This window comes from Pavona decussata, unplaced genomic scaffold (genome assembly GCF_977016875.1).
Source record: "Pavona decussata unplaced genomic scaffold, jaPavDecu1.1 SCAFFOLD_510, whole genome shotgun sequence".
NCBI classification, from domain to species: Eukaryota; Metazoa; Cnidaria; class Anthozoa; order Scleractinia; family Agariciidae; genus Pavona; species Pavona decussata.
In genome coordinates this window covers 421514-435454 of record NW_028145827.1, presented here as the reverse complement: position 1 = coordinate 435454, position 13941 = coordinate 421514, and the positions used below count along the sequence as shown (strand labels likewise).

Here is a 13941-nt window from a genome sequence, read left to right as displayed (position 1 = left end):
GGCCAAGAAGTGCCAGTTCTTTCGCCCAAAGGTCACCTACCTTGGCCATGTGGTGTCTGCTGATGGTGTTGCCACTGATCCTGCCAAGACAGAAGCAGTGACAAACTGGCCCCAGCCAAAGACCCTGAAGGACCTGAGATCATTCCTGGGCTTCGCGTCCTATTACCGCAGATTTGTTCCACACTTCGCACAGCTAGCCAGACCCCTACATGAGGTGGTGTCCAAGCTGTATGAAGGTGGCAAGCACGGGAAGCAGAGAAACAAGTCCATCGGAAACAGTTGGAACCAAGAGTGCCAGGAAGCATTTAACAGCCTCAAGCAAGCACTTACAAGCCCCCCAGTCTTAGCCTACCCTATCTATACACAGCCCTTTATTGTTGAAACAGATGCCTCCCATGATGGTCTAGGAGCAGTGCTGTCACAAGAGCAGGATGGTAAAGTCAGACCAATTGCGTACGCCAGCCGTTCCCTCAGAGGAGCTGAAAGGAACATGGAAAACTACTCCTCCAGAAAACTGGAACTCCTTGCACTCAAGTGGGCCATGACGGAAAAATTCAGAGAGTACCTGATGTCCTCCACCTTCACAGTGTTAACTGACAACAACCCATTGACCTATCTGCTGTCCAAGTGTAAGCTGAAAGCTGTCGAGCAACAATGGGTGTCCGAGCTGGCTAACTTCAACTTCAGCATCAAGTACCGAGCAGGAAAGCAGAATACCAATGCTGATGCACTCAGTCGCCTGAACCAGGAGGAAGGTGGAGAGTGTGACATTAAGGAAGTTGAAGCCTCCCTGGCCTCATCCCTCAGCACCACTGCCGTACCGGAGTCTGTTAGAGAGGAGCTTCTCCAGTCAGCAGTATGCTTGGCAGAGAACTCAAGTGTAGCAGTTCAGCAGCTAACAATGGACCCTCCCCAGCTATCTAGTACCATACCACTACCCTACTGGAATGCGACACAGTTGACCAGATTACAGAGTGCAGATCCTACCATTAAGCGTCTCATCCATTACCGCACCCTTGGCCGCAAGCCTTCCCCTTGTGAGAAAAGAACCGAAACCCGTGAAGCAAGACAGCTCTTGAACCAGTGGGACCGTATTGCAGAGAAGAATGGCATTCTTTACCGAAGTCACTATGACAACCATGGCAACCAGAAGTTACAGCTTCTCCTACCTTGCAATATCCGCGCTGAACTCCTTGCTGGTGTCCATGATCAGTGTGGTCATCAAGGACTAGAGCGAACAGAGCAGTTGGTAAGAGAACGTTGCTGGTGGCCTGGACTACATGACCATGTCAAGCAGTACCTGTCAGAATGCGAGCGGTGTATAATTGCGAAAGGGCCCTACCTACCCGTCAAGACACCAATGACAAGCATCATTGCCACTAAGCCCCTGGAAGTACTAGCCATGGACTTCACTGTACTTGAACCTGCATCTGATGGAAGAGAGAACGTACTGGTGTTGACTGATGTCTTCACTAAGTTCACTGTAGCAGTACCGACCAGAGACCAGCGAGCCAGCACTGTGGTAAAAGCCTTGGTTCGAGATTGGTTTCTAGTGTACGGTGTCCCCAAAAGAATCCACTCTGACCAAGGCAGGTGCTTTGAAGCTGAGGTTGTCAGAGAACTCTGCCAGATGTATGGTATCAAGAAATCCAGAAGTTCTCCCTACCACCCTGAAGGAAATGGCCAGTGCCAGCGTTTCAACCGGACCCTTCATGATCTTCTGTGCACCCTTCCCCCTGAGAAGAAGAGGAGATGGCCAGAGCACCTCAAGGAATTGTGTTATGCATACAACGCAACACCACATTCCTCTACGGGGTACTCACCACATTACCTGTTATTTGCCACAGACCCTAAATTGCCTGTTGACTTGATGTTCCAAAATAATGAAGATGACAACCCACCAACTGAACAATGGTTATCCCAACATCAGAACAGATTGCGTGAAGCCCACCAGCAGGCACAGGACAAACTGAAAGCTGAAGCTACCCTTCGGAAGCAGCAGTTTGACCGTCGTAAACATGTGAAGCCGGATGAACTACCAATTGGTGAAAGAGTTCTTACCCGCAGCCACCCCAAAGGAAGATCCAAAATCCAGGACAAGTGGAACTCCAAGGTTTACAAGGTTGTCAACCGGCGTGACAACGTCTATGAGATTGAGCCTACTGATGGTGATGGCGCAACCAAGATTGTCAATCGCTCAGAGATTCAAGTTTGCCCCAAGCCAAAACCAAGGACAGTGTTACCCAACCCCAGACTTATTAGAGCACCGTTACGGAGAAACAACAGTGCAAGTTCTGATGACTCCTCGGATGATAATGATGACATTGTGATTGCTTTTGATGCCCCTCATGGACCTGCACCTGTTCCAGTAGCAGAGCCTGACAGACCACAGCTGCGCCGTTCTGCAAGGCTTAACAAGGGACATCACAGCAACCCACACCATCAACCTAAATAAGAACTGTGTTTCACTAATACCAATAGTTAAGCAACTGGAGTCTATTCTACTCTTAATTATCAAATGGGTTTTTTTTCTAGTTTTATTATTGTTTTATTTTGCTCGCATGAGGACATGGCAAGCAAAAGCAGGGAGGAGTGTGACCGGGTCACATTAAGTCTATTTTAGTTTCAAGTCCAAATTATTTTTGCATTGTTTAATTATTCTGAATTAATCATTATTTAGTTATTTTCCTGAATTTTCTGGTTTCATCACACACTTTAGTTTGTTGTGTAATAGCTACTCCCACGTATCCTGTTTTAGTAGGTTACAGATCACCCTTGCCTTTTATGGTTTAGATTTTGTACTTTAGACTACTATAAGTTAGCCTCCTTTTGGCTCGGTTAGTTCAGTTCATTAGTCGGTTTCACAAGAACAAGTCACCAAGCAGGACTGAAGTCCCCAAGTTGTAATTCAGATGTTTATAATTTATCAATAACCCTTGTGTTACTCGTTCCCGTTTTTTAGACGTTCGACCGCGTGATTAATAAACTCGTATATCTTTTACTCAAATCTATTGTTCCTTGCGTCGACCGTTCTCCCGTCTTACAAATAGTAGGCACCGTCCTTAATATATGTATGATTTTCATTGTCTGTTAACTGGTCCAGTCACTTAATGTACTCTGTCACTGGGCATGGATATCTATAGCCCCAGCATAATTCAGACCCTTCCGGCAACTTACATAGTGTATGTTTGTAGTGCACGCGCCAATCTAGCACCCTGGGAAAGTGGGGGGAGGGGGTGGGGATTGGGAAGCAGCTCGAGTGTGCTCCAGAGAAGAGAGAGAAGGTTTGTGGGCATAACCTGCAATAGCGTTCTTTTCAAATTCGCCCACGAAAAGGATAGCGAAAGGCACCTGATGATACTAAGAAAAGCTCTAGAGTCATAGGAGAAACTAAACGTATGCCTCGCTTCAAAGAACACAGACAAGCCACTAACAATCCTAACCATTCTTATGCTATAGCAGCATTTCCTAAACACTTCAACTTGCTGGGCCACTGTGTCCCAGACATGAGGCCGTTAGTTCCTCTGGGATGACAACGCCCCAACAAGTCAACAACAACGTGGAAGGGCCGGATAAATCAGGGATTTTCCAAACCCCGTTGGCAGACTGACAAAGACATCTTTCATTGGCAAAACGATTATTTCGATTTCCTGCTTCTGATGCTTATTTAAGCTGGGAGTTTTATCTTGGAAGCCGTCAAAACGAAAGCTTCTTCGAGAGACGCCATTTTCTTTTGTCACGCGTAACCGATAAAACACGAGCTGGGATTGGAAGAGTAGTCTTGGTGCGACTCACTTAGAATTATATGAGCGATTCTGTGATTGGCTACAGGAATGGAAACGTGACGAAGCCAAACGACAGCTGCGGAGGAGACTAGTCCTGAAGAAGACTAGTTGTGCTGGTTGAAATATTTGTCCAAATAAATTACCCTTTGCTGTAGTGTTAGGAGTTGCTTTATTTACATGTAAAGTGACGTCTGGCACGTACATTTCTACCACAAGAGATCCGGCAACGAAACGTGTTGAAACGTTTCGTAACAAACCGTTTAGCCACTCAATTAGAAACAATCGAAACTGCTTTAATTATGAAAATTATTCCCTTTTCAGTAGTTAGCAACGTGAGGGCTTAGGCGCATTTCAAAATTAAGAATAAAAATGTTAATTTCCAAAATTAATTAATTTTATTTCGATCCATTTATAATTTCGTGATTTGTGGAAAATTGTATGTAACTTTGATTGGCTAATTTGAATGGGGGCTTAGTTATTTAAAAAAATTTCATTTTCCAATGCAAATAGCTAAACGTTTGTTAGGCTAATTTTAAATCATTAATTTTTAAACAACGTTTTCATCCATTTTCCTCCATCTTGACGTAATTCAATTCTCATTTTTAGTGGCTCAAAGCTTTGAGTGCCTCGGCACAATTCTCATCAGTTTTCAGGAGTTTTATCATTATTTGCTCTATACATTTCTTCATTTTTCGACCCTCTGTTCTTGATTATTTCATAATGTATTTTTGTTACTGTTTTGTCGTATTTGACTGAATACCTAATCCTTGGGTGAGGGTAAAAGGTGGAATGAATTTGCGGAATGGTATGTGGCATGGCGTGCGGAATGGCATAATTATGCGAAATACGATTTACGCGGGGAATAAATTAACTGAAGAGCGCATCCGGTTTTCGCGCCAATTTTATAAGAGCAGCAGCTTTTTGATGCTGCCGACTCTTGCTAAATATTAACAACAATTCGAGGATTTGATCGTCTGATTGTTGATTTGGAAGAAGTGAGGGTAAAGAAAGCGATGAAAACTGTTTATAGTTTTCGCATTCAAGGAACTATGAATAAATCCGTTGTAAATTAAATTTCATGTTCACTTTACTCCATGCGACTTCGGTTGACAAAAATAACGTGGCAGCGTGAAGTCTTCTCAGGACAAAGATTGATCCTTTACCGAGGGCAAATAATAAACATTTTTTTCTTTTTTTTTAACCTTCGCTAAAAGATTAATTCTCATACCCTGTATGCTCGATGATTCATTTATCATGAGCGGGAAAATGAACAACAATTTGACCAAAATGCATTTGTGATAAGAATAGTTTCACAACCTTTCACACAACCAGTGTCGATAATTAGACACCATACTTGTCATCTGCTTTTTTTGCTCTAGGGCTTTTTCGCTTTTAAATCTCATTTTAGGTTGGGACGTCTGGCACTGAAAGACCTTAATTAAAGACGGATATGTTTAGTTCGATAACGCGCAACTGAACTATAGCTACCTGAATCGCCGTATTGAATAGCTAGGTAGCTAGCTCAGCAGCTCAACAGTGACTTGCGTACTCGTCGCTCGACGAAAATGTAAGGTGAGAAAAAGTAGAACATATTTTTCCCATGAGTTGTACAAATTGTAACCATCAAAGAGTCTGATAAAATGACCGAGTTTAAATTTAAAATTTCTCACATAATAGTTTTGGCCTTGAACTGATTTTATTTCTCCAGTCTGGTGTTGCTTTTTGTCTAGGCTACTCGCTGCCACGTTCTTTTTGTCAACTAGAAATTTAATTTATTCTTAGTTCCTTGAATGCGAAACTTCATCGATTTCTTCACTCTCACTTCCTAACCAGCGATCAGACATGTTCTATCCCAGGCGTATATTTTCTAATCCTAGATCTGTTGTTTGGTTGTTTAATAGTCCGCAACATCGAAAAAACTGCTGCTCTTATAAAATTGACGCGAAAACAGAATGCGCTCTTCAGTTAATTTATTCCCCGCGTAAATCGTATTTCGCATAATTATGCCATTCCGCACGCCATGCCACATACCATTCCGCAAACTCTTTCCACCTTTTACCCTCACCGCTAATCCTTGTCTTATTTATTTTTCAGTATGCTTACTGCGCAAGTCATAATTTGCCTTCAGTAAGGTGAAGTCCTCCGGTCGTTCACTGCGTCAGTTGCAAGCTGATCAGTATTGTCAGTTGATCAAAATGTTCACCCCCCTCTGCTTCTATGTAATCCTTCTTCAGCTAACCATCGTGTTCGGCTCTTGTAGCGACAAAAACTGCGGAGACTGCGTCGACTCATCCCGGCATCTTTTTAACTGCAGATGGTGTAAGAGAGATAACAAATGTCACACGCCAGGCGCCGTTTTAACCAACCCTTGCAAGGGGGCAGAAAATATCGTCGAAGAATCTCACTGCAGTGACGTGTTGTCCCGTTATGATCCAGACTTATCCATGAAGATGCTGCTTCTTTCAGCAGTAGCTTATGATCCCGATCATCCTCAGGAATGTCTTGACAACTCTCTGCCTTCCGCCAACTTCCGAATTCAAGCTGTTGTTACCAAGAAATGTGACTTCTTCGATAACGAATGCTCTGGCTATGTTGCCGTTTCCCATGAATTAGCGGTCATTGTGGTCGCTTTTAGAGGTTCCGAGAATTTCGGCCAAGCATTTATCCAATTTGTAAAGGCCTTAGCCGTCCCTAAAATAAAATTTTTGGACGGCGAAGTTCAAAGCTACTGGAAGCGAGGATTCGAGGCATTATGGCAGTGCATGAAGGCGGAAGTGAAAGCCCTTGTTTCAGAGAATCCTTCGTATCAGTTGTGGGTTACAGGACATTCTCTGGGTGGCGCCATGGCATCCTTGGCAAGTGCCTGGCTCAGTTACAATAATTTTGCTGCTCGTAAGAACATCATCTCGTACACTTTTGGAATGCCTCGAGTTGGGAACTACGACTACGCTTATCATCACGATAAGCTTGTAAACAACAGTTGGAGAGTGGTCAATTACAATGATGCTGTTCCTCATTTCCCTTCTGTAGTCTCTGTGTCCGTTCTTAACGGCCCTTACCACCACGGAGTCGAAGCTTTCTACAGCAAAACTGCTACAAGTGTTTATTCTGAACACAAGGAATGTCACGAGAAACCTTACAACGAAGACGCGTCATGCAGTTTCTCAAAATTAGCATCTTTTGAGCGACACAAAATCTACTTCAGCATTCCAGTCGGAACATTCTGGGAATCAAAATGTGTTCGCTCGATGCGCAAGAAACGAGAAACATCGGACGACACCAATAATAATACATCGAAAAGGTTCCAGTTTTTGAAAGATCGCTGCACGAAGTACAAATACAAGAAGGGCTTGTACGCTCAAGAAGTCAGTTCATCCAGCACTAATTCGGTAATGCTAATGGCATCGTTTCGTTTCGTGTCATTAGCCCTAGTAGCTACAGCTGTCGTGTAACTGAAAGCCATTTTTTTCCGGCATCAGTCAGATGTTGTCGATGTTTAGACGTGCACACTGGCTGCGTAGCCTTGTACTGAGCAAATGCTACTCTGACCCAAGCTGATGATAACTAACGTTTTCCTTAATAAATCATCGCCTAAGACTTGAACATAAAAATTATAATCCTTTTCGTTTTCCTAGGGAGAAAAATGTTCTTTATATGTGCAGCGCGACAAGGCCGGCTAGCTGGGATTTCCGGAAATCCGACAGCGGCCTCGGAAATTCGGAATCGATAAAGTTTTCTGCCACTTGAATGCATTCAGCTACTGAAGAATTCAACTGAAACGCCGAGATTAAACCGGCAGTGTTAACCTGTTCAAACATTCTTCGCTGAAGGCCAAAAAACTGACTTGGAGAATAGAAACAGCATTTTAACCAGGATTTGTTTTGCACAAGGCCGAAGTATATCAGTATCAGTACTAGGGACCTTAAGCAGAGACGACGACGACGCCGACGAAAACGAAACTTAAAAAATTACCTTCGCGTCTTCTGAATAAATTCGCGATGATTTGTACTCTCTCAGTTTGTGCAATGTAGCCAAACTATCGAGGAGCTGACGTCGAAGGGGCGCCTTCAAAGTTCAGAAAGAGAAAGGAACATTAATCAATTTTCGTTGACGTTCTCCATAAAACCTTAAATTTAGTCATTTCACTTTGCTGTTTTGCAGAGGACGACAAAGAAATGTACCAAAGTGTATAATGCACGTGCAGAGCCAGTGTTTTGCTAATTAAAACTATTGTTTTCTGACGTTCTCGTTGCCGTCGTCGTCGTCGCTGCTTAAGGTCCCTAGTACTTTTTTTTTGCTGGCTTGTCTAAAGGCTGGTTTCCATATGATCGCGGATCGCAGATCGCAATAAGGTCTGCGATCGTCTGCGATCATATGGAAACCAGCCTTTAGATAGAACATGGTTCTATCTTCAGCGATCGTCTGCGATCGCGATCGCAGACGATCGCAGAAGTAGTTTCCATATGATCGCAGACGATCGCAGACCTTATTTCGATCTGCGATCTGCGATCCGCGATCATATGGAAACCAGCCTTTACAGAACGATCTGCCGGTATGTTTTAACAGTTGGGAGTATAATTGTTACATGGACTACTACTTCGGGAAACTGCTGGTTTGGCCCATTTATAGTGTGATTCCTAGAAAAAGCTTGAGAATCAGTTAAGATATAAACAATGTGTTAGATGATAGAAACAAAAAATTTGAAGTTGAACGCGTTGGTTTCAGGACTTATCCTGGGATTGAGGTACAGTTCAGTTCATCTTGAATTTGATTAGTTTTCAAAAATCGCTCTGTCAAATTTCAAGTCCTTTATTACTTCAACTATTGTTTAGTTCGTAGCAACTTAAAATTTATCGTGCATGTTTTAAGAAAAGTTCCGTGTAAATATGTTTTTGCGTTGTGTGATTTACGTCATTTCCATTTTTTTATGTTTCTTTGTTATCATGCCTACCTGACAGGGTGCTTCACTTTAAAAATAGAGCATTATAAATTTTCGACTTTATACTGGTGTAACATTATTTAACAAGATGACTACCGTGAAAAAGCTGTCTCATATAAGACATAGGCACGCAAAGCTGACTGCTCTAGCTCCAGTCGTTCGTGTTCGTTCAAAATTGCGCAACCTGTTCCAAAATGTGCGTTTTGAAAGAATCTTTAGAGCCGACTCTTCTTCTTTGGTCCCTCATCTATAATACTAAATTTCTGCACAGGTCATTTACTAGCATTACTACTAAGTTCTGCATGTGAATAACCTTCCTGGTAGCTTTAGCACCACATCCTCAAAGGAAATTTTAATTCTAAGTAACAAAAGAATCAATTTGTTCACCCAGCACTACATGTGCCTGCTTTATGAAACCTCTATGCATCCTGAACACCATTACAGTCGACTCCCGATAACTCGAACCCTCGCTAACTCGAACCTCGCGCTAACTCGAACCAATCTTCCTTTCCTTTCAGGTCATTTTCTATATAATTTTACCCTCGGTAACTCGAACTCCCGATAACTCGAACCTTTTTCAATTTCCCTTGAAGGTTCGAGTTATCGGGAGTCGACTGTATATTTTTGCTCATTCAAAACTCATAAATAATTCCTAAGCCCATTGACCTATCAAATGGTCGATAAAACATCACGTGCAGTGGTTTTAAAACCTGTCTAAAACCACTTGGCTGCGCCTCGTGGTTTTAAATCCCGATAAAACACTGCTGCTCGTGTTTTAAAGCCAATCATTTATTATTTTAACATGTATTATCCCTACTTTGTTTTACCCTTTTTAGTATATATGTAATTTCCGCGTCCAAATTTAAACGAACACTTTGTTCAGTCTGTGTAACATGGCTGAATAAACTACAGTCGACTCCCGATAACTCGAACCTTCAAGGGAAATTGAAAAAGGTTCGAGTTACCGGGAGTTCGAGTTACCGAGGGTAAAATTATATAGAAAATGACCTGAAAGGAAAGGAAGATTGGTTCGAGTTAGCGCGAGGTTCGAGTTAGCGAGGGTTCGAGTTAATCGGGAGTCGACTGTACTGCTACTAAAATGTTAGGAGATCAGTGAAGGGTTTTCTTTTAAGGTTACTCTGCAAGAAATTTCAGGCGATACAGATGGCGATAATTAATTTCCGTCCACTTTTGCCAGGCACTGGAGAAATGACACATTCTCCTATGTGGCTGTTATCTAACTTGAATCGTTTCTCGTCGTCATCATTATCCATAGTTTGTAGTGTAGGTGTTGTAATTTAAGGACTGTATTTATTTTGTAATCATAAAAAGTAATGTAAGAAGAAGAAGAAGAATCTTTATTGATTTATACCGCTCAGGGTAGCCCCTTCAGATGCAAAAAGCTGTAGTGTTAGCTTATAATATCTTGTACATAGTAACTAGTGTAAAATTGTTCATTTTTGTTGCATTATATCATTAAAAAGGAATAAAATTTAAAAAAAGAACAACAACAACTAATAGTCAAAATGACGATGATCATCATCATTATCAGTTTTTGACCGACAGCTAACAGCTGCATAGACTGCAAACGAACATAGATCTGGAAACGCTTTCCCTCCTTTTCCCAAGACGTCTTTTTACGTCATGGTATCAAGCGATCCTGGCCCCAGTTGTTCAAAGGGCGGACAATTTTATCCACTGGATAGTTCGCTATCCGGCAGATAAAATGTGTGCAAGATTTTCCCGATAGTCCTTTAGTTTGTGAATAGAGTAGAAGCATATGTGAAATTTAACAATAGGATTGTATGAAAAACTTGTCAAAAGTTTGGGTTGGAGTAGATTTGCTCCGCTGGATAGTGACTTATCCACTGGATAAAGTTATCCGCTCTTTTAACAACTGGGGCCTGGACTTAATACTGCCATCCGGGGTTTACTCAGGAGAACCCAAAGAGAATATTAGAACAAAATAGGTTTTATTGTTGAGAATGATGTATTATTCAGTGAACCGGACATTGGCATACTCGGGAAAAGAATATCCGAGTGCTCCAACCCCGTTCCTACTGATTACTAGTTCGGATGCTCTACCACTGAGCTACAGGAGACTCGTGGGAGCTAAGGCCATTAAACTAGGTCCATGGAACAAACATCCTGCATACTGCTAGGATTGGAATGTCAACGTGTGGCGTATGCGCAATGGGATACCGTATTTACTCGAATAAGCGCCGCCCCCGAATAAGCGCCGCCCTCGATTAAGCGCGGAATGGTTAATAAGCGCCGCCCTCGAATAAGCGCCGCAGCTCCGGTGCGGCGCTTATTCGAGTATTTCCATAAGATGATAAAAATACACTGCAATCGCTGCAATGCGGTTCTTAGCCAGCAATGGGAATTTATTTTCATCAATAGTGATGTTTTTCAGTTCGAAGTGAGTATATCTCAAGATGCTCTTTCATTCAGTTCTCTCTTCAAAATGTTCGCGTTCTTCAGTTCTTGCGTGAAGGCTGTAAACTTCGCCGGTACGACAAGCCCAACCTCCCTCTTTCTCTTCCCTGTAACATTTGCAGTATGGAGATAGTCAGCATTTGCTTGTACAATCAAAATGTTTTGGCTTTGTGGTTTGAGCCTTTTAATAAGCGCCGCCCTCGAATAAGCGCCGCACAGGAGACACGAAAAATTAAATAAGCGCCGCGGCGCTTATTCGAGTAAATACGGTAAATGTGATGCGAAATGGATGTGATGGTATGTTTCCTCACTGCTACAAGAATCCAGTAAAGCTCCCATCGTGGTGTAGGCTATCGCCAGTGCGAGTTTACCTTCTCGTTCGATGGGGTTAGAAAAATATGTTTTTGATGAAGAAGTCTTGAGGCACGCAAGGTGTCATGGTTAGTGAGGAATGTCGTCCCTCCCCATGAAACCCCGCGCGCCGCAATCCACTCTCGTTTACGACTGGGTACGAGTTTGGCCTTCGCTGAAGAGATATTGTGTGACACTTAGAAGGCCTTTCATGCGATCTTGGTCTGCTTTCGAATTCCCGGAAAAACATCGAACCTAACGTTGCATGAACCTTGTTGAAGGGCGACGATTGCGTTTCTTCTTCAGTGGATGCGAATTTCTTGACCAGGTATCATAGCATTTTAAGGCCGTGCCTTGGCAAGGTGCCTGTCAGGCTATAGTGTTCAACTGAGTTCAGTTTTATATTGGTTGATTGATTATTTGGTTCTTCCATCAGGATGTCCGAGAGAGATCCGCTTTTACCCCATACTGCCGTCAGAGAAGTTCAGCATACGCAAGTGACGGTAAAAGATGTTGGAAAGACTGTGCGGATACGAAACACAGTGTACGCTTATTCGAACCACTTCATTACCCAGAGTCGACCATACTTTCGAAGAAGGTTAACGACTTATCTCGACTGTGTGTGTTTCTTGTTCCTAACACGGCTGATGTTTTTGGCGTCTTTTCTCGGTGCCTTGGCTCTTAAAGGAGGTTATTTCAAGGGGACACCATTTTACTGCTTTGTGGTGTGTGCGATTTTCATCGGTGTTTTCAGCCAACACGAAATCGTCAACAGAAAATCACTTCCGGTTGTTTTGAGTCAGCCTGTTTTTGACGGTCAACTCTCACTGAACGCGTTGTACGAAGTAACTATCACAGAACTGCGAGGACTAGCACTGGAGAATTACCGGGCTGGGATAGGATTTGTTAATGTGTCCGAAGGGAAAGTGAAATTCCAAGCTTTTAACAGGAAAGCTTTGAGCGCCATGAAGCGTGCAAGGCGAAATTCAAGGTGTATGCTCGTCTTGTTTTTCTGTTCCGCCTGTTATAATTTTTATTTCATCATGGTTCATTCACTGGGTTTTAGATTCTGAGGAGGCCATCTTTTGTCAAATAAGTGGTCTCCCTCAATTAAAAACCCAGAGTTAACACCTCTGTTCCACAGTCTTCCTCCCCTGTAGAAAGATATATGGCTTAATCCCCTCGCGGGTTTTCGTTTTGGTAATTGTGGTGCTATGGGGTGCTTACCATTTACATGGAAAAAAAGTTGGAAAATCAAATGGTACGCATCATTCCATTTGGAGTACTTCTGAAAGGTTACCGGTCAACTCGCCTACGTGCAAACTCGCCTATGCCAACTCGCCTACGCCCACTGGTGAACTCGCCTACATAGGAGAATTTAGAACATAGCACGCTTATTTCAGTTCATGGATTAAAGAGTGAGTTAGATAGAACATAAAGTTATAAAAGGCATACATTACTTGAGGGAACTCGCCTACTTCAGGAAGCGAAGTCGCCTACGTATAGTGTAGACGAGCTGACAAGTTGTAGGCGAGTTTGTTTGTAGGCGAGTTTGCACATAGGCGAGTTGACCGGATACCTTCTGAAATTATGGGCTTCTGGTAAAAACGATGCATTGTTATTACTCCTTTTGGGATTTAAAGCTGACGTTCATACATTTTGCACGTTATCCATCTTCTGTTAAGACAAGAAATTATCTCAGTCAACTGTCTGTAATTTATTTTTGCCGGAATTTAGCTGCTATTATCAGAGTGTGTAAGTAAAACATAAAAATTTAGCATGAAGTAAGAAATCAAGTGACTTCATCATGAGTGAAACAATATATCTACAGTTTATTAGTAAATATAAGATAGCTTTTGTTTTCATAAGAGCAATAGTTATTTTAGGGGAAGTGTGTTTATGGATGGCTATAATATCAGAAATACTTTAATTTTCATTTGATGGTATTTTCCCTCTATTGTTTATTGTATTTTTGCAGTGAGCTAACAATTTGCAGTGTAATGAATGCTGCTGATGTCAAATTATCTTGTATTTAATAACAAAGTGTAGATAAAATATATTATAATAATTATTTATAGAAATACCAATGAAATACCATGTGAGCTTTAGCACGAAAACATGATATCTTCACGCGTGAAAAGATCACCACTGCTATGGTTACATAATAAATCATACCTTTTGTACTGATTTAGTATTTCATTGGTGTTTATATAATAAACAGAACATTACATGGCCGCTTGGAGATACGAAATTTCTCTTCTTGTGTTGAAAAATATTTCACTTGTTCGCTGCGCTCACTCGTGAAATATTTTTCAACACTCAAAGAGAAATTTCGTATCTCCATGCTGTCATGTGATATGCTCTATTTATTTCATGCACAATGTGGTCACTTGATATCTTAATTTCTGTATTTTGTGTGTCAATGGC

The 13941-nt window shown here is 42.1% G+C and overlaps 2 protein-coding genes across 2 annotated transcripts; both read left to right on the top strand.

Moving 5' to 3' along the window:
- The first annotated feature begins 5868 nt into the window (after positions 1-5868).
- On the top strand, positions 5869-8787 carry LOC146450045 (lipase ZK262.3-like). Its single transcript, XM_085100799.1, has one exon. The coding sequence runs from the start codon at positions 5981-5983 to the stop codon at positions 7235-7237; it is 1257 nt and encodes a 418-aa protein (XP_084956925.1). The 5' UTR covers positions 5869-5980; the 3' UTR covers positions 7238-8787.
- Positions 8788-11694: 2907 nt separating this feature from the next.
- LOC146450044 (uncharacterized) lies at positions 11695-13701 on the top strand. The gene is made up of 2 exons (XM_085100877.1): positions 11695-11842; positions 11951-13701. The coding sequence occupies exon 2, from the start codon at positions 11952-11954 to the stop codon at positions 12585-12587; it is 636 nt and encodes a 211-aa protein (XP_084957003.1). The 5' UTR covers positions 11695-11842; position 11951; the 3' UTR covers positions 12588-13701.
- The last annotated feature ends 240 nt before the right edge of the window (positions 13702-13941 follow it).

Bases quoted from the DNA above. Each gene is read 5' to 3' on its own strand.
- LOC146450045 (XM_085100799.1), top strand. From the start codon at position 5,981: ATGTTCACCCCCCTCTGCTTCTATGTAATCCTTCTTCAGCTAACCATC.
- LOC146450044 (XM_085100877.1), top strand. From the start codon at position 11,952: ATGTCCGAGAGAGATCCGCTTTTACCCCATACTGCCGTCAGAGAAGTT.